The 21,108-nt window shown below is 42.5% G+C and overlaps 1 protein-coding gene across 4 annotated transcripts in view; it reads left to right on the top strand.

Annotated features, from left to right (window-relative positions):
• OSBPL1A (oxysterol binding protein like 1A) overlaps positions 1-14,228 on the top strand; it is a 76,566-nt gene extending 62,338 nt beyond the window's left edge. For all 4 annotated transcript variants that reach the window (XM_031066559.1, XM_031066558.1, XM_014312006.2 and 1 more), the window contains 9 exons: positions 1,214-1,311; positions 1,998-2,180; positions 2,666-2,773; positions 2,865-2,954; positions 3,203-3,329; positions 6,575-6,691; positions 7,472-7,595; positions 9,286-9,376; positions 13,062-14,228. In XM_031066559.1, coding sequence (XP_030922419.1) covers positions 1,214-1,311; positions 1,998-2,180; positions 2,666-2,773; positions 2,865-2,954; positions 3,203-3,329; positions 6,575-6,691; positions 7,472-7,595; positions 9,286-9,376; positions 13,062-13,164 — 1,041 coding nt within the window. In that variant the 3' untranslated portion in view covers positions 13,165-14,228. The remainder of the gene's footprint in view (positions 1-1,213; positions 1,312-1,997; positions 2,181-2,665; positions 2,774-2,864; positions 2,955-3,202; positions 3,330-6,574; positions 6,692-7,471; positions 7,596-9,285; positions 9,377-13,061) is intronic.
• Positions 14,229-21,108: the final 6,880 nt, after the last annotated feature.

The raw sequence follows: 21,108 nt of genomic DNA, 5'->3' as shown, positions 1-21,108 counted from the left end.
AGAACCAACCTGTGCTGGTGTCAGTCACCCCTATAAATAAGAGGAAGTGTTGGAAGCAAAAATCAGCTCATTTAGTAAGGGATGAAGGAGTTTCTTCCAAGAGGGAGCAGGAGAAAGATGTAGACTAGACAGGCTACTTTGAAGCAGGGCTGTCATGAGAGAACAGGAGAAAGAGGAGAGGTAGCTGCTGACTGAGAAGGAGGAAGGTGAAGAATCCATTCATGAGGCTGTACCCACCCAATCCCTGTCCCTGAGTGAGCTGTGAGATACAAAAAAAGATTTCCGCTGTTGTCCAGGTGAACACATTGTCACCAGCCTGGTCCGGTGTTGGGGTAATGACAGAGCCAGTAGTCTGGAATTGGAGGATAAGGAAGCCAATCGGGTAGGATCCCTTTTTAGGAACTGAGGCAGTGACAGAGGGATTGGAAAAGTGACGCAAGTCACTGTGGAAGTGACTCATGTCCAGTGTGAAGGAAAGATATTCCTTAGAGGGTGATGTTATACGTCACCCAGACAAGAGGAGCACCTTGGAGAAAGGTATCAGTACCTGAGGGAAGTAGCCCTGCTGGAGGTGATTTATGATGACCTGGACAAGAAGCAGCTATCCAGAGGTGCACAGTAAGTCAGGTGCATGGGACCCATGTGGTGGAAGTTTGTACAGAACCAGAACTGTCACAGTTTAAGCCAGCAGGCAGCTTCAATACCAGACAGCCATTCGCTCACCCTAATTCCCCCCACCTCCTCCATGGGATGGGGGATAGAACTGGGAAGGAGCGGGAGGAGAAGAAATAATAATTTGAATATACAAAACAAGTGATGCATGGTGCTGTCATGCACTGCCCACTGACCAGGTTTCTTTCCCCTCTAGGTTATTTATACACCAAACATGATGTCATATGGCATGGAGTATCCCCTTGGTCAATGTGTCAGCTCTCCCAGCTGTGTCCCCTCACAATTTCTTGTTCCCCCCAGCTTGGTGGGGTGGTATAATAAGTTGAAAAGTCCTTGACTTTGTTGCTAGACATTGCTTAGCAACAACTAAAAGATCAGTGAGTTATCAGCATTATTCTCATTCTAAATCCAAAACAGCTACTAGGGAAAAAATCAGCTCTATCCCAGCAGAAACCAGGACACCTGTCTAGGAGAGTATTTTGATATTCTGTAACACCGTGGCTGCTGTTGGTTAACTGTGTGACCTTACTCTTCTGAGCAGTGTGTGGCTGCATTTGCTGTGTCGGCTGTAGCCTCGCAGTGGGAACGTACTGGGAAGCCATTCAACCCATTGCTTGGAGAGACCTATGAACTGATCAGGTAATGAACAGAGGTGCACTGCAGGGTGGTATTCCATGGCAGAGATGTATCATTAGATTTGTTAGCTGGCTTGCAGACTGCACTTCAGCTCATGAGCTTCCAGCCATTCTCCCAGCAGATGCTGCAGGTACATGCACTGTGTGTTGATGTTCACCAGTTCACCTTTCAGTGAAGAGAAAGTACTTAACTTTTCAATTCAGAGCAGGAAAATGAAATTTTCCAGGTTCAAAAGCAAGTTTTAGGTACAATTTTTTCGCCCTGAAACCTTATGAATGAAAAATGTGAATGGTACATAAGGAGAGTGTACAGGAGTGTTCAGAGTACCTAATAAGCAGTGTGAGTCTATTTGTGTAGTTTTACCTAAGGCAGATTTTTCTTTCAGTTAATATTTTGACCCACGTTTAGGTGAGGATTTAAGAAAGAGATCAGTATCAAAAGTAACTATATTGACCCATCAGATCTGGTAGTTCTTGTTCCTTTTTTATCTTAAGTCCTTAGTTATTTAGGATGAGGATGTTCTATGTTTTAGTTGATCTTTTCAGTTTAGCCTAGGCTTTTAATTATGTCTTGCACTGAGTACAGCAACTATGCATGGGTCCAACTGTCCCTTTCACCTCAGGAAAAACAACTGCAACTTCACTACACTTGATACGTGGGTACAGAGTTTGGTTATCTTTATTTTGCAGAGATGATCTTGGATTTAGACTTCTCTCAGAGCAAGTCAGCCATCATCCACCAATCAGTGCTTTCTATGCTGAAGGCTTAAATAATGATTTTGTGTTTCATGGATCAATTTATCCTAAACTCAAATTCTGGGGCAAGAGTGTGGAAGCAGAACCAAAAGGCACAATGACTTTGGAGCTTCTTGAGTAAGTGGATTGGTAATAATGGAAGGGGTACAGTGCCTCATCCTTGATGATTAGAGTGAATTAGTCTTAGGCTTAGGAATGGAGGTATCCATTACCCACATCCCAAAGCCTGAAGGCAGATCACTTTGTGGGGAGGAGGGGATGGGAAGATGAAAAGAACTACCATCATTTCCCCATGCGTGCTGCTAATAGCACCAGTGGGGACCTGGGCCTGGATGTTCTCCAAGTGCCTGGACATCAGTTCTGCTAAAGCCAGCATGCCAGAGTCCTGTTGGCTTTCCTCATACCTTTCCATGCTAACAGTGACTGCATCAAAATGACTGTTTAAAGGAACTGATAAAATCAGTAGCAATGGGTTAATAAACTTCTTGGGTTTACTGACTTATTGCCATGCCCATTTCAAGACTTGGAATGATGATGGCATATTGAAGGACAGACATCCTATACACAGATACAGTATTTTAATTTTTATTCCCTTCCCTTAGGCACAACGAAGCCTACACGTGGACAAACCCTACATGCTGTGTGCATAATATTATTGTGGGCAAACTTTGGATTGAGCAGTATGGAAATGTGGAAATAACTAACCATAAGTAAGTTAAGAGTGTGAGCACTTTCACTTCCTGAGGGTTTGAAAAGGAAAAGCATTTGGAAGTAACTAGTGCTCTCTTGTTCTGCCTTTAGAACTGGGGAGAAATGTGTACTAAGCTTCAAGCCCTGTGGCCTCTTTGGGAAGGAGCTGCACAAAGTTGAAGGCTACATTCAGGACAAAAGGTAACAGCTTAATTCCAAATGGGAAACAAATGACTGCCCTTGGTTCTGAGGGGAGCTGTAGACCTGATTGCCTTTAACAGAGTCTGTCAAAGGCAAGAACCTGCAGCAGCAGGGTTATGAATTCTGCAGTACCAGTAATGGAGTTTTAAAGTTGCCCTCAAAAGTTCTTCTTTCGCATATTCTTGTCTGAAATGGGAAATAAATGTCTTTAAGCTCCTTTTGTAAACTTAGTCTGCTTTTTTTGACAGCAAAAAGAAACTCTGTGCATTGTATGGGAAGTGGACTGAGTGTTTGTACAGTGTTGACCCAGCTACATTCGAAGCTTACAAGAAAAACGACAAGAAAAATACAGAAGAGAAGAAAAGCAGTAAACAGGTATTAATCATGTAAAGAGTTGGGATCTCAAAACCATGATGAGACAGCTAAATATTTTAGTAGTATTTAAGAGCATTACGATTTCCTTCACTAATCTTCTCTTTCCTGGCAGGGTACAAAATAGATTGGATGAGTACCCATATTAAGGGATAAAATACTTTTTTTCTCCTGAATTCGTATTCAAACTTGCCAAAACTTGGTGTGATTGAAATACTGTCTAGTTCTTTACCTGCTTCTTCCTCCAAAGTTACATGGAGGAAATAACATGCATTAGTTGGACCATTTCTGATCATGTATAATAACATATTCTAGTGGGAGGATTTTGATTCTTAGAAGCAGGACAGATTCGTTTCTTAACTTCATAGAAGATCATATTTTCCAGCTTTTACAAGGATTTTTTAATTGCTTTCTATTAAATTTTCACAACTGTAGAAATGCTGGAAATTTTTTATTTTTCTTCACAATTGATTTTTTTTTTCTCTTGGGAAAAAACCTCATTCATAATTCTTCCAAACTTCTGGTTAACAGTAAGCTTTTTGTTTAGGATGAACGGTGATGGTGACAACACACAACTTGGTGAAGAGCAGTCACTTGGACAGTAGTTTAAACAGGGATTGTTCCCCTTTGGTGGCTGCAACCAGGGGTTTTTTTTGTTTGTTTGTTTGGGTGTTGATAGTTTTTGAAAAAACTTATGAAGAAAAGAGATGGAGAACTCCGACAGCACTTGTGCCTCTGCAGGTTCAGGTTGTTGCTGTATCTGAGCTTGCTCCAGTGCTTGTCATCAGGAGAGTGGTAAAGCACTGGGGATTGCTGCTTCTCTGGGAGTCTGGTCTGGAGAACTCTAGGGAGAAGGAATAAAGGAAAACACACCCTGTGTCTTTGTTCAGCTGCCTGTTTGCATTTTCCAACAATGTTCAAGATGATCGTTACTTTTCACTTTGAAATGCAGCATCCTGTTGCATAAAGCTCAAGCTGCAGTGCTGCTCTGGCTCTAGGAAAATGCTTTTCCTACTTAATTAGCAGAACTCTTTCTATGTAGAAAATTGAAGGCTTTGTATGAACTAGGCTAGGTATGAACCAGGTAGTCTGTGCTGAGTATATACTCCCACTGCCCCTTGTGTCTGAGGAGCTGGTATATTCTATGGTTTTGGGGCATTTAGGTGAGCCAAGTCTCATGTGTGGATGTGGTTTGTCCCTTCATGGTAGGGAAGGATTCATTCAGGCATGAAAGTACATGGCTTTTTAAACTTCTCATTAGAATTTCCAGGTTTATGTAGTTGTTTTCCAGATATTACTTCTACTACTTAGTGCTACACTGCTACCAATGAAGAAATGCTTCTGCCTTCCTTGAGGGAACCTGCTCAGATGAGAGTCCTTTTGCAACTTACCCCAGATTTTCCCCTGAATCCCTTTCATTTTTATAGGAATAAAACTTAGGGGAAAATAATTTTTTCAGGGAACTAGACAAGCCTTCATGTATGCAAAGGTGATATTTTACTAACATCAGAAGAGTTATAGTAGACCTACAGTTAGACCAGGATGGTTCTGCTCTGAATGAACTGGAGTCTTTTTTTTTAATCAAGATGAAGCATTTTGTGCAGAATTTTCAATGCAAATATATGGAAGAGAATAATGTAGGCAATAGCAATTGCCGTCACATGTGCCACATTTAGAGACACCTCATTTATAGAGGTCTTGCTTTGGCAGGTGTGTTAACTATCCTCACAGCAATATACTGAATACTTGAGTAGCATTGAGCATAAAATGTGGATCATTGTGTCAAAAGCACATGAAAATCCACATTACCTATTTCTCTGTAATTCTTATGCTATTTTAAAGTCTTCTCCAACAAGGCAGAAATTGCATTGTGTATTGTACCTTTTCTATAAAAGCCTTGGAGTTTGACAGTCTGATATTGAATTGTCTTTGTTTTGATACAAGGATAATTTTCTGATGGGTTCTGCTTCAAATTCTCAATTTCTGAAGGATTGATCAGCATCATTTAAAGAACAGAATGATGGGTTGCCAGTTCAGATATAGTCAACTAAAAGCCCTGTTTGTCTTCCTAAGAGCTGAGGGGCTGAACCTGGTCTGCACATTGTTCTGCTGACTTATTATAAGAAGCACGGTGAAGGGCTTCTCAGTGAAGCAGAATCCTTTCTACTACTTCTGATTTTCTTGGAAGTGCAACACATGAATAATCTCAGAGGACAACTGGAGTGCATGTTGAGTACTGGATGTTTTCAGTATTATCTGATGCAACCATGGCAGAGCAAAGCTTATTAGCAGAAGGATTAAAGCTGTTGGCCTGTAGCCAAAGTATTTAAAGCATTAGTTGCCTTTAAGTTTGGTGTTAATCTCTGGTGATCTCTGAAACATGCTGCTGTTTTTAGCTGTGATTGTGACACCAGGTTTTCCTGGGAGAGCCTTACTCATTGTCCGGCATGGCTTTAGTTTGATCTTCCAGCATCCACTTTTGTGGTGGAATTAATGTCAGCAGCATCAGAGCCCAGCTGCTTTAAAGCTGTGTGTAAAATGGGAAATGGTTTAGATTTAGCTGAGGTCATACCTGCACTGTGATCACCAGTTACTCTCCTGCCCCAGTAACCCTCTGTGGGGTTTTTTACTTTCTGAGAAAAGTGCTGTGGCTACAGCAGCCTCAAGGTTGTATATGTCACCCTTCATCCCCTTTCCAGAAGCTGTAGCTAATTTAGGATATTAATTTCACATTTGCAGTTTGCCATTTCAGTGGTGCAGTGGTTAATGCAAAGAAAGGTTCCTCTGGGCACAGAGCAGTAGGAAGGGCTTTTTGTTGTGTACAAACTGGGCAGCATCTGCATTATGTGCTGGCGTTTCTTTGTGGTGGAAGGATGAGGAATGTGGCTTCCATTCTTCACCTTTAATGAAGCAGTAGTGAAGTTAAGTATCATGCATGAAAATGCTTGTACTTGAGAAAAGAGGACATCTCTGAGGTGGAAAAATTGACATTTCTTAGTGCTTGAACATCCAGCTTACATCTACAAAGATGTTGATGCAAGAAACTGTTGGTAGAGTTCCACTGGGAGGGAATTGGGAGTATGTGTGCTATGTAAATGCCTCAATCCTTGGCAAGAAAAGTTTCTTTGCTGACATTACTCACCTTCAGTCAAGGAAATAATTTTCTGTAAGTTCCAATATTGGAATGATTGGGTGTAAATGGTTCATGATTTCAAAGAACTGCTCTTTTCTTTGTGTGCTGCCTTTAGGTGGGCAATACCGAGGAATCAGATGAGATGCCATTGCCTGACTCTGAGAGTGTGTATGTTATTCCTGGAAGTGTTTTGCTATGGAAGATAACTCCAAGACCCCCAAATTCAGCACAGGTCAGCTATGCTTCTCCTTATTGAAAGTGTGTGCTATCTTGTTACTCTGTATGGTTTACACAAAGCACATCCATTTATTGTCTTTGTCATTAGCAAGTCTGGGTTTGCCTGTGTATTGCAACAAGCCTCCCCACCACAACTGTAACTCTCTAATTTGGGGTTGGAAGGATAACTGCCACAGGGATCAATCTAGGATTCGTGGAATTTCTCTGGAAAATGGGATGCTTCATGTAGATAGGGGCATGGGGCCTTTCCCCACCTCTTCTCTCCACCCTGCTTCCCCCACTGAGGCACCAGCCTTATAAGAAATCACACTGACAGGCTTTATTAGAGGCCAGACATTTCCAAGGACAGACCTGCATGGCACAAGTTGGTGTGGGAAGGGCTGTGAAGCTGGAGAACCACTAGGCAGAATACAAGAGTATTATGTGCAACTAAGAAGACAAAGAATTGGTACAGAAAAGATGCCCCCACTGCATTAATCAAGGGGGAAATCTCTCCACAGAGATAGAGAAAATACCAGTAGGACTGGAAAAAGAAGATAAGGGAGAAATAGTGCACTGAGTAATTGGATGCTGGCCTCCTTAAGCAGAAACAGCAAGGATCACCTACACTGCCTGACAGTGCAGTTTTGCTGGTATCTTGAGCAACCGTATATTGACTGATTAAGTAATACAAAAGCACTTGGATGTTTGTTTTTAGGCAGCAGTTTCCTTTTGTATTAACACAGTAGCTAGAGGTGTTGTAAAGTCACCTTTCATCTTTGTCTCTGAATTTCAGATGTATAATTTTACAAGCTTTGCTATGGCTTTGAATGAGTTGGACAAAGAAATGGAGAGTGTCATTCCCAAAACTGACTGCCGGCTACGACCAGATATCAGAGCTATGGAAAATGGAGAAATAGGTAACAACTTCAGTTATGGGCTATTGGGGTTTTGTTTTTTCTTAAAAATGAGGGACTGGGAAAAACATTGTTAGATGAATAGCTAGAGGAAGTAGCTCCCCATGCATTCCTCCATGATGCCAGGCAGTAAGTCTTTAACACAACCTTCTGCAGGCTGTGTTGAGCTTCTGGTGTCACCCATCTGTACAGAGGATGGTTGGGATGGAGGTGATCTTCTTCATAGTCACCCATATCTGCTGCTGTGGTTTAGACTGGTGACCAAAGCAGTGTTGATAAACAATATCTGCATAGTGTTAAGGAAATACTCATGAACTTTTCAGTTTGTCTGTTTCCATCAGCCTGATGCAGAGGAAGTGTTTTGTTGTGCCAGTTCTGAGAAATGCAGTTAAAACTATTAAAGTGAAACTGCAATGTCAAAAAATACACTTGATGCAAAATTATACTTCACTGGGAGTTGAACACTTCTGCTGTCCTAGAATAGTGAATTAGAAATACATGAGGAGACTTCCAGTGAATAGAGTAGTGTGCTTTTAGACTAACATTAAAGCAGGATGGCAAGCTTTGTAGACCAACAGTATGGGGGCTCTTGTTTTCTCTGGCTTGCTAACTGATTCGGGTAAGTCATGAAACCCTGATTTGGTTTCAGCTGTATAACAGGGCAAAAACTATGAGACTTCTGGTAAGTAGTCTGAGATCTAGCAATAAAAATCAGTGTTGTGGTGTAACACAGTGCAGTTGTGCAGTTTCATTTCTTTTTACTCAGAAGCTGATAACCATTTCTTTGAGGCTTTTAAAACAGATCAGTGAATTCCCACAACCACTCTCTCCTGCCTGTACAACTGTTTTGTGGCCAGAATGATGGATATATTTGGTTCAGAGCATCCCCAGTAATTTGTCTGTGTAAATTTAAAGAGCAAATAACTATGCTGTTAGCAACGGACCATATTCCTTCATGATACACTAGCAGTGTGAAGTTTGTATAGCAGCTAGTAATACTCAGTGGTTTAGTAGCTGACAGGGAATGGCTGATAGAAATAGTTTAAAAAATCATTATTGGAAAACTTGTGTATGAAATGCTTTTAGAGGATTCAGGAAAAGTGAGATTGACTTTCATCTAATCTGCTTCTGAGTCTGACTTACTCCTCAGACCTTCCGATCATCCTTTCTTGGCAAAGAGAAGCAACTGCTCTGCTTGTTTGGGATGCAGCATTAGTGCATTACAAAAAAAATGAAGGGATGCTGCAGAGACAATTCTTTGTAATCTGGAAATAAGCATTCCAAACCTCTGGTGATGAGGAACTAGACGCTAGTAGCAACTTAACTCAAAACTCAACAAGAAGCAGGTGGCCAGATTTCTGAAATAAATTGATCATATCTTCAGTTTTCCTAGTGAAATAAATTCTACATATGCCACCTCCCTTAGCTCACATTTGCTATCATGTAGATATATTTCCAGAGTCCTCAGGCCATGGATAAATATATATTTAGCAGTCTTAAAGACTAGGATGCCACTGACTGATCCTGTGCCACAGCTGGCCTGGCTTTGCTCTTAGACTAAACCAGTAACCTTCAGTGTTCCATAGAAGGCTTTTTAAATGGACATTTTCTACTACTGCCCTTATTTATTTTCTGGGTCAGATGAAGTAATGTCCCTGTCTTATGTATTTTTGTGTATTTGTATTCCTTCAAGATCTGGCTAGTGAAGAAAAGAAGAGGCTAGAAGAAAAACAGAGGACCGCCCGCAAAAATCGTTCCAAGTCAGAGGAAGACTGGAAGACGAGGTTGGTGCCCTTGCCTCTGTGTGTGTGTGTAGTTACATAAAGGCTTTGAACATTCAAGCTAGGTGACAGTCTCCACTGGTGACATGCAGTGAATGTTGTGTCAGCATGAAGAGCAGACAGACAGCATCAGGTCTGCAGTGCTGCCGTTGTGTTTGCAGACTTGGTCCCAGCGGGATGTAGCGCTTCCAGAGGGAAGTGCCAGGCTTGCTCTGGTTCCTTCTCTCACTGCTTGCACATCCATATGCAAACACAAACTGTTGCCTTCTCTGAGCACTTCTCGCTTCTGACACGACAAAGATGTTACCTCTGACAGCTGCTGGTAAGGACTGTTGTTGCTGGTTACTTTATAATTGCCTCAAATTTGCATGCCTGGCCAAAGAGAAGAGGAGATGCTCCCTCCTTGTGAGCTTGCCCATGACTTCTCAGCCCTGTGGCTCTGTGCTGACAATGTTCTCAAAGTTTATCACCCAGTTATCCAAGACCCTGCCTTCTTATGGAGCGGGCCCCTAACTACAAAAGAGGAGCTAAGGGAGAAGTTAGCATACAAGGGACCTGCCAGGATGTTTTAGGGATTTTTGGGGGGTTTTCTTTAAACTATGAGGAGTCAGCTGGGAGCTCTTACACACAAGCTAAGAAACTGTGAAAACCTGACCAGATGAATCAAGTTTGACCAGACAAAGTCTGTTTAAAAGCATAGTAGTGAGTTGGCATTATCTTCTCAGAAAAAACAACAATAGTGCTAAACTTTAAGTAAGCAAGGTTCCTCTCTTCTGTATTATTAATTAATACAGCCAGACACTCTGGATTAAATATCTTTAAAGTGTTTGTAAAAATAAATCACGTTTTTCTTTTTTTCTTTTTTTTTTTAAATGAAGTCACCCATCATCCCAAAATCCCAGGTTTGGACATGTCTGCCTTTGTCTTTTTCCTATGCCTGCTCTCCTGAAGTGTTTGGGTTTGTTTGCATAGAGACTGATGGAGAATAACATCTTTGTAAATCTTCTAAGTGCTGGACAGCCTTGCACCTTTCATTTCCTTTCCTGAATTCAGAGTGCTTTTAGCTCTCACCAGGTGTTTTCAAACCTGGGATAGTTACACAGTATTCTTCCAGGTGCCTGAAGTAGCTTAAATATAGCTCAAAGCACCTGAGGCTGGAAATTGGGGAATTCCCATGGAGCTGTGGGTTTTGGGTTATATAATTAGCACAGATGCCATTCACAAGGTTCTGCAACTGCTGTTGTGCAGATTGTGTAAAACTGTTCAGCACGAATCTGGGATATCCTTTAAGAACTCTTTGCTTTCCAGGATGTTTCTAAAGCTTTGGCAGAAAATTCCTGGTGTCTGATCTCTTTAGTAGGAATGCCAGGTGTGGCTGCCTATAAAGGATGAACGTTAAGTTTAAGGAGAGTTGTGCTCTGGGGGAAAAAGTGCATGGTGTGAAGAACTGTCCTACCCATTCCAGGTCATCTGTAGGTCTTATTCTGCAGTGCATTATGAGCTCAGATCTAAACTGCTGCCATTTCTTTGCCACAGAAAAACAGGTTTCTTGCTTTGTCTGGTAGAATTCCTCCTTCCTAAGACAATTCTCCAAAGTGTCCAGTGATTTTTTTTTTTAATATATATAATTTTATTATTCTGAGTCCACTTTACAAGTGAGGTCTTGGTGTTTCTCAAGAGGTGGTTAATGTTGAACACTTACTATTTTAGATGCTGACCAGTAATCTTAAGTCTTGGATAAAAATATTTAATTCAGTTCTGAAATACAGCAGTGGTCTGTTGATTTTGATGAAGTCTGTCCCATCTTCCCCACATCACCGACTGGTTTAGGTCTTACATGTCTCTCAGTACTTCTCACTGCCTTTCCCCTTCCTATTGGAGAAGGTGGACACTGGAGGAGGGGCACTCTGTCCTGACCTGTACAAGTGTTGAGGACACACTAATGAGCAGTGGGGTGGTAGAATTTCTTAATCTGAGAGGTGAGGTCACTGCTTATAGCCCTGTCTCACAGCAAGTGTTTGGCTTTAGCTCTGGAATGAGCTGCTGTCACCAGTGAACTCGACACCTAAGCCAATCCAGACACCTCTTATTTGGGAATAGCTGACTCCTCCTGTGGGAGGAGAAGCAGGAGTGAGCTGTGTACAGTACTAGGGGTGAATGACTTCTGTTGACTTCAGTTAACCTAACCAGGGCAGCAGGAGAACCACTGGAGTGTTCACCTGGTCAGTAACTCCCAGAAAGGCAGCACAAGGCATTTCTTCCAGCACAGCTTTAATTCCTTTGAGCCAAGCAAGACTTGCCTGTTAGCTGCCCTGCTTTGTAACACAACCCTGCAGTACTGGCGGCCTTTGGGTTTTGCCTTTTAAAGAGATCAAGTCAGATTTGGTTCAAATGTGCTTTTTCTGAAACATTATGGTGCTGGAGAAGGGAAGAGCAGAGTTAAGCAGGCTGCCTTGCACACAGATCATTTACTTAAGTGACAGTGGTCACTACAGCGAGTCACAGAAAGAGACAACTGGCTTCTGCGGTCAGTGAGAAGTGAAAGGAAGCTGTGGAGCACATTACCACAGAAACAGCTTCTACCAAGCTGGCTCGTGCCATAAATGTGGCTTGGCAAAATACAGAAGGAAGTTAAAATGCTTGAGGTCTGGTACTGTGCACTGTTGAGGCACAAGATTGAGTAACTGGGCCAAACAGAAGGTGGCATTCACTGTGTGCTACATGGTGCCTCCAGATTAAGCAGGAAGAGAGAAGAAAGGAAAGAAAGCAGGTGCTCAACATCAGTGTTTCTATTAATAACAAGCTTAGTAAAAGCTTGCAAGTAGTTCTGTGCAGATGGAATCAGTTTTCTGGGCATTCACATTGAGTCTCCTGCTGCCAACAGTGTAACACAACAGAATTAACTTGTAATAATCCAGAACTCCTCCTGCAGCCTGTGGGTGATGTTGCATCCTCACTGAGGGTAGCTGGCACACTTGTTCCGAGTTTCCTGCTGCTCAAACCAAAGGGAAGGAAGCTAATGCACAGGCAGTGGGAACAAGGACGAGTCACCTGTGAAGAACAGAGAGATGAGTTATACAGGGATGGGGCAAGGAAGGCCAAGGCGAAGCTGGAACTTGGCAAAGCATGAAAAAAAAATAACACAAAGGGCTTCTACACATATGTTAACCAGAAAAGAAAGGTCAAAGAAGGGGATGGTTTTTAAGGTGCTTTCCAGCCCAGGTCACTCTACAATTCTATGATGAAGTGCATTGCAAAACAAGGCTTTAAAAAAACAAGGGGTAATTTAGATCCAGGGATATATTTGTTTTCAGGACTGCAGTGCTTGTGGTGTTTACATGTCTTGCAAAAACTGTTACTGCTTGTGCATGCCAGAATGGTTTTTCAAAACTGCTTTGAAATAAAGCTGTATCTGTCCTTTTTTTATGCAGTAATCTTGGCAGCTTCAAATGGCAAAACACTGGTGTCAGTAATTCCATCTCAGAGATGTTTAAGCAGTGTTGCAAATGGGGAAATGTAATCACTGAAGATGACTTTAAACTCACAAATGTAAAACCAAGAGGACTCCTGCAACAATTATTTTGTGCTGTGTATTTTATACCATCTGCTGAAGATGCAGCAAAGCAGTTCTAAACCTGTACAAGTGAGTCTTAATAGCTTCACTAACATGCTGTGTGTTTCCTTGCAGATGGTTCCACCAAGGCCCCAATCCCCACACTGGTACACAGGACTGGCTTTACTCTGGCAACTACTGGGACAGAAACTACTTTAATTTGCCTGATATTTATTAAAATGCAGTAAGGAGCCTCTGACTGATACAAATAAGTCTTAATCTGTTTTAATGTTTTCCCTTGTTCTACTTATCTCCTGAAAATACTGACATGTTATCAAACAGAATATTAAGCATCTCTGCAATAAATCTGGTGGTACATGATCTGCAGTCCTAACGGTAGGGGAATAACTTTTCTGGCTGATGGTGGGTCCTGCATGGACAAAGTTGCTGTGCTTTCAAGCTGCCCTGAGTACACCTATATTAGGTTGTGGTGTCTGAGGAATAGAACACCTTCAGCTGTTCTGTGAATACTTTATTTTGTAGATAACATTGGCACAAGTAAAACTGGTTTTATTTATTGTGACATGGGAATGTTTAAAAAGCACACAAAGTAATTGCAATATTCTATTCTTAAATGAAGAAAAGGGTGTCACTTCTGTAAAGATGTAATTTTTCATAAAGTGACTTTTCTTTTACTAAAGTAATTCCCTTGAAGCCTGAGCTCTGCTCAGGGGATTCCAGAAGTGTTCCCATCTCTGGAGCAGTAATGCAGTTGTTTAAGCTGTTAACATTACTCAGAGGTTATTTATTCAATGTTTTGTGCAGTGTGTTTTGAATTTTGCTCTCCTGTTTTGCTACCAACCTTATGATTTAAGGAATTAAGAGCCATTTAAATATCTACAGATTTGATTTGAACTGCACACTAGTAACAGGTTTTAAAAGAATCTGTTTCATGCACTAGAAGTTCCGGTGCCCAGCACCACTGCAAGAACCTAATCAGTCCAGGAATGACCTGGTGGAACATGGCAGGGGGACAGGACTGTGTCTGTACTGTGCAAACTCCCTGCAAGGAAGTCTTGTGCATTTCAAAGGTAGTACAGCACCTCAGTGAGGCCTCCTGTGCACAGCTGCTTTACCCCTTTTCAGTGGGGTGCATTCAATCTTAGTCTGTTTATACTGAACTGTGTACAGAGCTTCTAGAGGGCAAGCTGCTCTTTGTACAGTATTTTAACTGCTGTCCGGAGGTTAGTGTTAATTGAATAATTTAATTGCTACTAAATAAAGGCTTCAAAACTTCTTGCATCTAGTCTAAAGTGAGTGGTGTTCAACAGTGCTGACCCCTTCTGAGCAAGCCTCATCCAAAACCTGCTGCAGTGAGGACAGGTACTGTGTTTCCCTGTGCTCCATGGACCTCTCTTCTCCATAAGCAAGGAACAGTCTCTTTCTAGGGGGTGAGGAGGGCTGGGGAACTGAGCTTTGAGTGGACTACTGAAACTGTTAATAAGGCAATGAGATGCTTTCTATTTTTATTCTAGGCACTTCTCACATTACCCAGGTCCTGATGCTGAGACATATTTGCATAGATAAGGGAAAGCTTTTTCCTTGGCAGCTTTTCCTGTGAGGGGCCAGCTCTCACAGTGACCTGTAGATGCAGGATTTTAGTACCTGTTCTATCTGCAGAAGCCTCTACTCTGGCCAGAGCTTCTTGAAATCTGTCTGGACTGCTATGCAGCTTCCAGTTGTGAGTCAGAGATCTGCAGAAGCAGCCTGGCTGTTGGGCCAGTGCAGGTCACACAGCACTGAACGCTGAGTGCCAAGGAAAGGAAAGCATTTAGTTCCTGCCTGCTCCCCATGACTATACCATGTCAACACACTGAGAGGCTGGGTGGCTCCTCACTGGAACAATTCCAGCAGATGTGGCAGTGGGCATAGTTCACACAAAGCTAACATTGGGGATGTTCAACATGGGAATGCAGTTCTAATTGCTCGTGCTTTTTTTTGTACATTTGCTTAACATTATTTGATTTATTGCAATGTAAACTCCATCCATCCTGACCACTTCCTGAAGTGCAAATGGCCTCTCTTCTCTACCTGTTTAAAAATTAACATGAACTCAGTAGTTAAGTGTGGAAGAATTTCTTTAGGTGCTACCTAAATGCACTCCAAGGGGAGGATATTCTGCCCCACTCTGAATATTACACAAACACTAAAAGTTCAGGCTACAGGCAAAAAGACATGTATAAATGTGAGGTTAAAAATGCAGTTCTTTCAGACTAAAATCAGAGCAGGACTTGCAAACAATAACAAGCAGAGAAAAGCAATGTGAGTGTGTTATATAGGACAACTAGTTTAACCAATCATCTCTATTTTATTTTGAAAAGGCATAAATTAAGTTTCTAGTAGTAAAATCCGAACAGTAGCATGTTCCTATGTGGGAAGCAAGCATTGTTCTTCAGTACCCTGCTCTGAGTATGGGGTCTGATGTAATTAATGGTAGCCTGTCCTTGCAGTACTGTAACTTTCTGCAGGAGCACGTAGTGTGTACTACTACCAGCTGGTCTTTGCAGACATCCCATCAGCCAGAGGGATGGCCACTGGGAAAACACTGGCTGTGCATGGCTTAGCTGCGCTTCCAGCTGCAGAATCAGAACCAGGGCTTGCTGATTTCTCATCAGGCAATGTAGTAGATCTCCTCCTCTTTGAACCAGCAACTGGCTGTTCAAACATGGCATCGGTAAAAACAGGTTTCCAGTCCTGTGTGTTTGGAACATCAGAGCCCACTAGAACAAAAAGTGGAGAATTTACTGACTTAATTTTTCTGGCATCACATAATTTGGAGCAGGTATTTGTGACAGCTGACCATGTTGTTAATCTTTTCCCCTGGAAAAGCTGAGCATTGCCCAGGAATAAGGACCCCCACCTCCAGCAGGACAAAGGCTTCACGGTAACTTTTACCTTGTCTCAACTAAGTTAGACAACAGAAGGTCCATACATTAGAGTGTGGTGGATATCCCAGTCACCTGAGGCAAAAAAGACACAATTGTGGGAATCAGGAGCAGTTAGTTTCAGTCATATTGTAAATCTTCACGTCTTAAACAAACACACCTAGATCTAGGGAAAGCAAGCATGATACAGAAGGGATCTGGGACAGCAAACACCATTTGTTATGTAGGTGACAAACACTTGCAGCCCAGAAAGTAAAAATGAAAAAATAAAATGTTGTCACAGCAGAGGCTATTTTGTCCAGTATTTCTGAAACTGAAGTTTGACAAAGTTGCCTAAAAGTTTGAGTTTTTTTACGAAAAGCCACTGTTAAACTAGAAATCTACCTAAGCTCAACTCTCCTTTACAAAAGGCTCTGTTGTTCCAGGGAGAGGGGAGGAAGGACAGCTGCAGGCTGGAGGATTTCTCCAGCTGGGCAAGGGCTGAGCTGGGTATATGCCACCACAGGGAAGAGATGCTGGTGAAGGCCTCACCTAGAAAGATGGGCACCAGCTCTCCTGCTCTTTTTGGAAGGATGGCTGCAGAAACTCACCAAGTCCAGCCACCACAGGCAACCACCACCATTTTTTTCTAAGTGAAAAAACTTAGGTCACTGCTGGAATAAATGATCTTTCAGTCAAGGAAAATCAAAACTAAGGCTCCAACTAGTCACTAGCTCCTCTCCTTAGCCACAGGGCACATGGATTACATCTTAGGTCCCTAACACCTGCTTCAAAAAATACAGGTTTTCAGCAAGATTATTTTGCATCAATGGGCACTTTGCCATCACTCTTACCTGCCTCTTTGCCCTCAGGAGTACAGAGTCCCGGGCAGAGCCACATTTCATGGACCAAATAGCAGTGAAATATAACACAAGTATTGGGGCCAGGCAGACAGTGTTGGTTCAGTAGTTTCTTAGAAGTCACCTCTAACCCTGCATTGCACTGACAAGAGCTGATCTTCCATTTATTTACCACTAAGCTTTGGAGCTGGGAGCTGGAAATGGGAAGATGACATGAATGCCCAAACTTTCTTACCTGACAAGACAAACTTGCTCAGTTTGATTTCAGTTGTGCTGTAGATTCTGCTCTCTCAGGCCGCCAAATAAATCATCATCAGATGGACCTATGGTTGTAGTACTTGAGGCCTGGCCTGCATTTAATGGCTGCTTCAACAGATAATTTGTTTGGTCTACAAAGGGAATTACTCTGAAACCTGCTCTATAAAAGATGGAACCTCTGCATCCATAATCATCATCCCAACACAATGCTACAACCTCACCAGTTGAGGTAACCTTGGTTTCTCTGCAGAAAGGTACAACCTGTAATGGATCCTTAGGAGCAGGTGATGGTGGAGGTGAAAGGAGATCATTCTCTGTAAAAACAGCACAGTAGCAGAGGAGAAGGCAAGTCTTTCAATTCATCATCACAGCTCAGCACTGAGCTGCTTTCTGAATGACATCAGAAATTATGAGACATTATTCAAAGCATTAGAGCTAAATGCTCTCTGAAAAAACATTATTCTCCCTGCCAGCCCAAGCCAAGTCAGGCCCATTTATAACCTGTCACTGTTGGGCAATGCCAGAGAAAGGAATGGCTGCCTTGCAGCTGTGCAATCCAGTTAGCTCCCTACTGGTGCACGAGTCCCAGATCCTATACTGGCACTGTGGGTGGGAGACTCCAGAGGAAATCTTGCTCCCAGCCCAGGTGCTGTGAGTGTCACTGCCTGGGTGCCTCCTGGATGGTTGGACAGGGATGTTTCCTTAACACAGGCATTCAGGTGACAATTCTCAATTATGCAGCTACTCTCTCATCATCTTTGAAAAGTCACAGCAGTCAGGCAAAGCCCCCAGTGACTGGAGAAAATGGAGTATCACATCTGTTTTTAAAAAAAGGTGATGAGGACTGTAGGAGCCACCAACCAGCCAGCCAGCCTTACCTCTGTGCCTGGTAAGGCCGTGGTACAGATCATCCCAGAAGATACATCAAAACATATGGAAGATGGAGAGGTGGTTATGGACAGCCAACACAAGCTGCAGCTTCTCCAAGGGCAAACAGTACCAGACTAATCTAGTGGCCTTGGATGATGGAGTGACTGCATTAGTGGACAAGGGATGAGCTACAGCTGTCATCTACCTGGACTTCTGGAAGGCCTTTAACAGCCCCTCCCAACATTCTGGCTGCTAAATTGGAGATACATGGGTCTGATGGATAAGGAAGTGGCTAGAAGGGTGGAAACAAACCAGCACTAAGTGGACCCTCAAGGGTCTGTACTGGGACAAAAACTATTGGTAGCAAGGCTGTAGCAGACTTGTTACTGTCTCTTCAATGACAGCAGGATCAAGTGTGCCCTCAGCACTTTTGCACATGACACCAAGCTGAGTGTGGTGCAGTTGATTTACCAAAGGGAAGAGATGCCATCCAAAGGGATGGACAGGCTTGAGGACTGGGCCCAAACAAGCTTCAGGAAGTTCAACCAAGGCCAAGTGCAGGATCTTGAATCTGCCCACAGCATTCACACATTCCCATGAGCTGCTGCCTTTTCCCCCTCCCCACAGTACCATGAAACCTGCTCCTGCTTTCTGCTACTGACCTGCCTAATGCCCAGCACAGGCAGCACCCTTCTAAGCAAGTGCCTTTGCCAAAACCTGTTTTCCTTACTAGACATTTCTTCCGGGACAATTCATCCCCTCAGCCTCAGGCTATGATGCCATCACACAATCAAATGCTGCAACTTGTGGAAAGCAGAAAGGCTGCAGCCACATCCCACCCCTGTGGTGCACAGACCACCCCCTGCTTCCTGCCTGGTCTTTTAACACAGGTGACATACAAAACCCAAGGGATTTGAACAAACTACAAAATACAGCACCTGAGAAGCAATGTTGGTGGCCTTGGTGGCCTCTGGCAGGGGCTCAGAGGACACAGCTGGAGACTGTAACTTCTTCAGCCACACCCCAAGAGGAACCAGGTTATTCCTTCATAAAGGCTTTGTTTGTACCAGGTGATCAGGGCAGGTGACATTTGCGTCCCAGCACACATTATTAGTAGGTACACAAAAGATCATTTTCTGTTCCAATACAACAAGCACAAAAAAGGTTACCATGTAGTGCTGTATTTTCAAGGTTACCACTGTGTTTTGGAGGATCGTGAAGACAGAAAGATCACAGGGGCAAGGCATGATCAGGAGTCTGCTGAGGGATAAAAACTTTAACCACAAACATTGCTTTAGATCAGCCTTCATTATAGGTGGAAAACCATCATCTACCTACCTGCTCTTGCATTCTTGGATGTCTGCATCTCTACACAAACCGGAGGGGAACTCCAGCAGTACTGAAGATTTAAAACTCACTGGGGCTAAAGCATGTAGAAAATCTTTAACAGCTTCTTTTTAAAAGTAACATACTTGCAGCAGAACTCTCTGCTAATTTTGAATGACTTTCCAGTTCATTCACAGGAAAGTATGCTAATGTATACTCACCACAAAATGCTTCTTGAATCCTTAGTAATTTCTCAAGAAAAGTTCTCACATTATCTTTTCAGTCCTGGAGAGTGACAACACAGATGAGAATATTTAAAATGTCAAATATTCGTATTTTATGACTTGTGAAACGAGGAAGAAGAGCTTCCTATAGAAAGAATCTTTCAAGAATTTATGTATGAGAAGTAGAATATGCATAATTTTTGGAGGAGGGAGAGCAATCCAAAGTCTAGATTTCTGTACTGAGAGCACATGGAAACAACATGCCTTGATAAAGGTATTACACATACCTGAATGCAAAGGTAGCCATGATTACTTCGAAATCATCCCCAGTGAATACCGAGCAGAGGAGAATTTGCACATTTGCTTCTCTGGAAAACTTTCAGAACTCTAGGTCTGCAAAGCTCTGCACAGCAAAAGCTTCAAAGATGCTTAAGTACAGATGTCTTAAACCACAGAAAAATTTATTACCAGAGGTGACAGAACTGAAACATAAACCTCCAAAAATATTTGAAAAGGCTGCAGGACCTAACATAAAATTGTGTGTGTCTGAAACTAAAGAGCAGCTATAGGAAAAAATATGTCTGGAAACTAATTCACTGTGCTGGGAATTAAATGCTGGTTTTGGAAGCCACCAAGAGCAACCTACCAAGTACTTTACTAACACACATCACCCTTTGGCCTCATAGGGAAGGGCCTGTCAGCCCATGAGCAGCCTGCCCAACTGAGGTCATTGCCTTGTACATTTTGCCCCTTTGCAAAATTAACAGCTTCCAGATAATGTTGAAATCTAAGAGCCTGGGCAGAAGTTCAGCAAATCAAGGTCCCAGATAAGCTTTATTTTTCTACCAGGAAAGGGATCAGGTCATTCATTAACTGGGAAGAAGTCTATGTCCCAGCAGTACAACTATCTTTTCTCAATATAATAAACATACTGCTTTTAGTGAACGACTGGGAGGTCGTTATTACAAAAATTATTTTGCTAAGCAAATTCTGACAATCTCTTTCTCCCTTCCTTCTCAAATCCTCAAGTCAAACAAGTAATTTTTCACCTTTTAATCTCTTCCCCTCTCCCACCTGGGTTTCTCCTCTAGGTAAGCACAGCTTGCCAGAAATGCCTGAAGAACACTGACCAACAGCCAGTCCTGCTGAGCTTAACAGATTACTTGACTGGAACACCATCATGGAATAGGTCACATCAAAAGACAAGCAGCATTTTGGAAAAACCAGCAATGGAAAAATTAGGGCTAGCAGTAAGACAGCTGCACATGAAGTCCCCACAGCTGACTCTCACTGGTGGTTAACACACAGGGGGTTCAGTAGATTGTCAAGATCTTGGGCTATTGTGCAAAGGGGTTCTGGACAGAGGCAGGGAAGAATTACAGTAGGTGCAACTAATATGCACCTACCCTGATAACCTGTGGTGAGTCCAGCTGTGAGGTCCAAACACACATCAAAAAAGTAATCAGATATAGAAAAAATTCAGCATTTAATTCTGGAAAGGCTGCCTCAATTTGAATTTCTGTGTGGTAGGAAATGGGTGGGGAAGAGGCCAGGTGAGCAGGAACACTTTTCACCATCTCCTAACAATGGCACACTTTTGTGATTTGAACAAGTCTATTACTCCTAAATTTCACTTTTTCTTTGTGCTCTAGGCTGCCTGAAAAGTTTCTGACAGATGCCACTGGCTTCTCAATTGCCTTAAAATAAAAAGATAAGCATA

This window comes from Geospiza fortis, unplaced genomic scaffold (genome assembly GCF_000277835.1).
Source record: "Geospiza fortis unplaced genomic scaffold, GeoFor_1.0 scaffold53, whole genome shotgun sequence".
Classification (NCBI taxonomy): Eukaryota; Metazoa; Chordata; class Aves; order Passeriformes; family Thraupidae; genus Geospiza; species Geospiza fortis.
The sequence above is the reverse complement of the archived record's forward strand: the minus strand, read 5'-3'. Positions and strand labels throughout refer to the sequence as shown.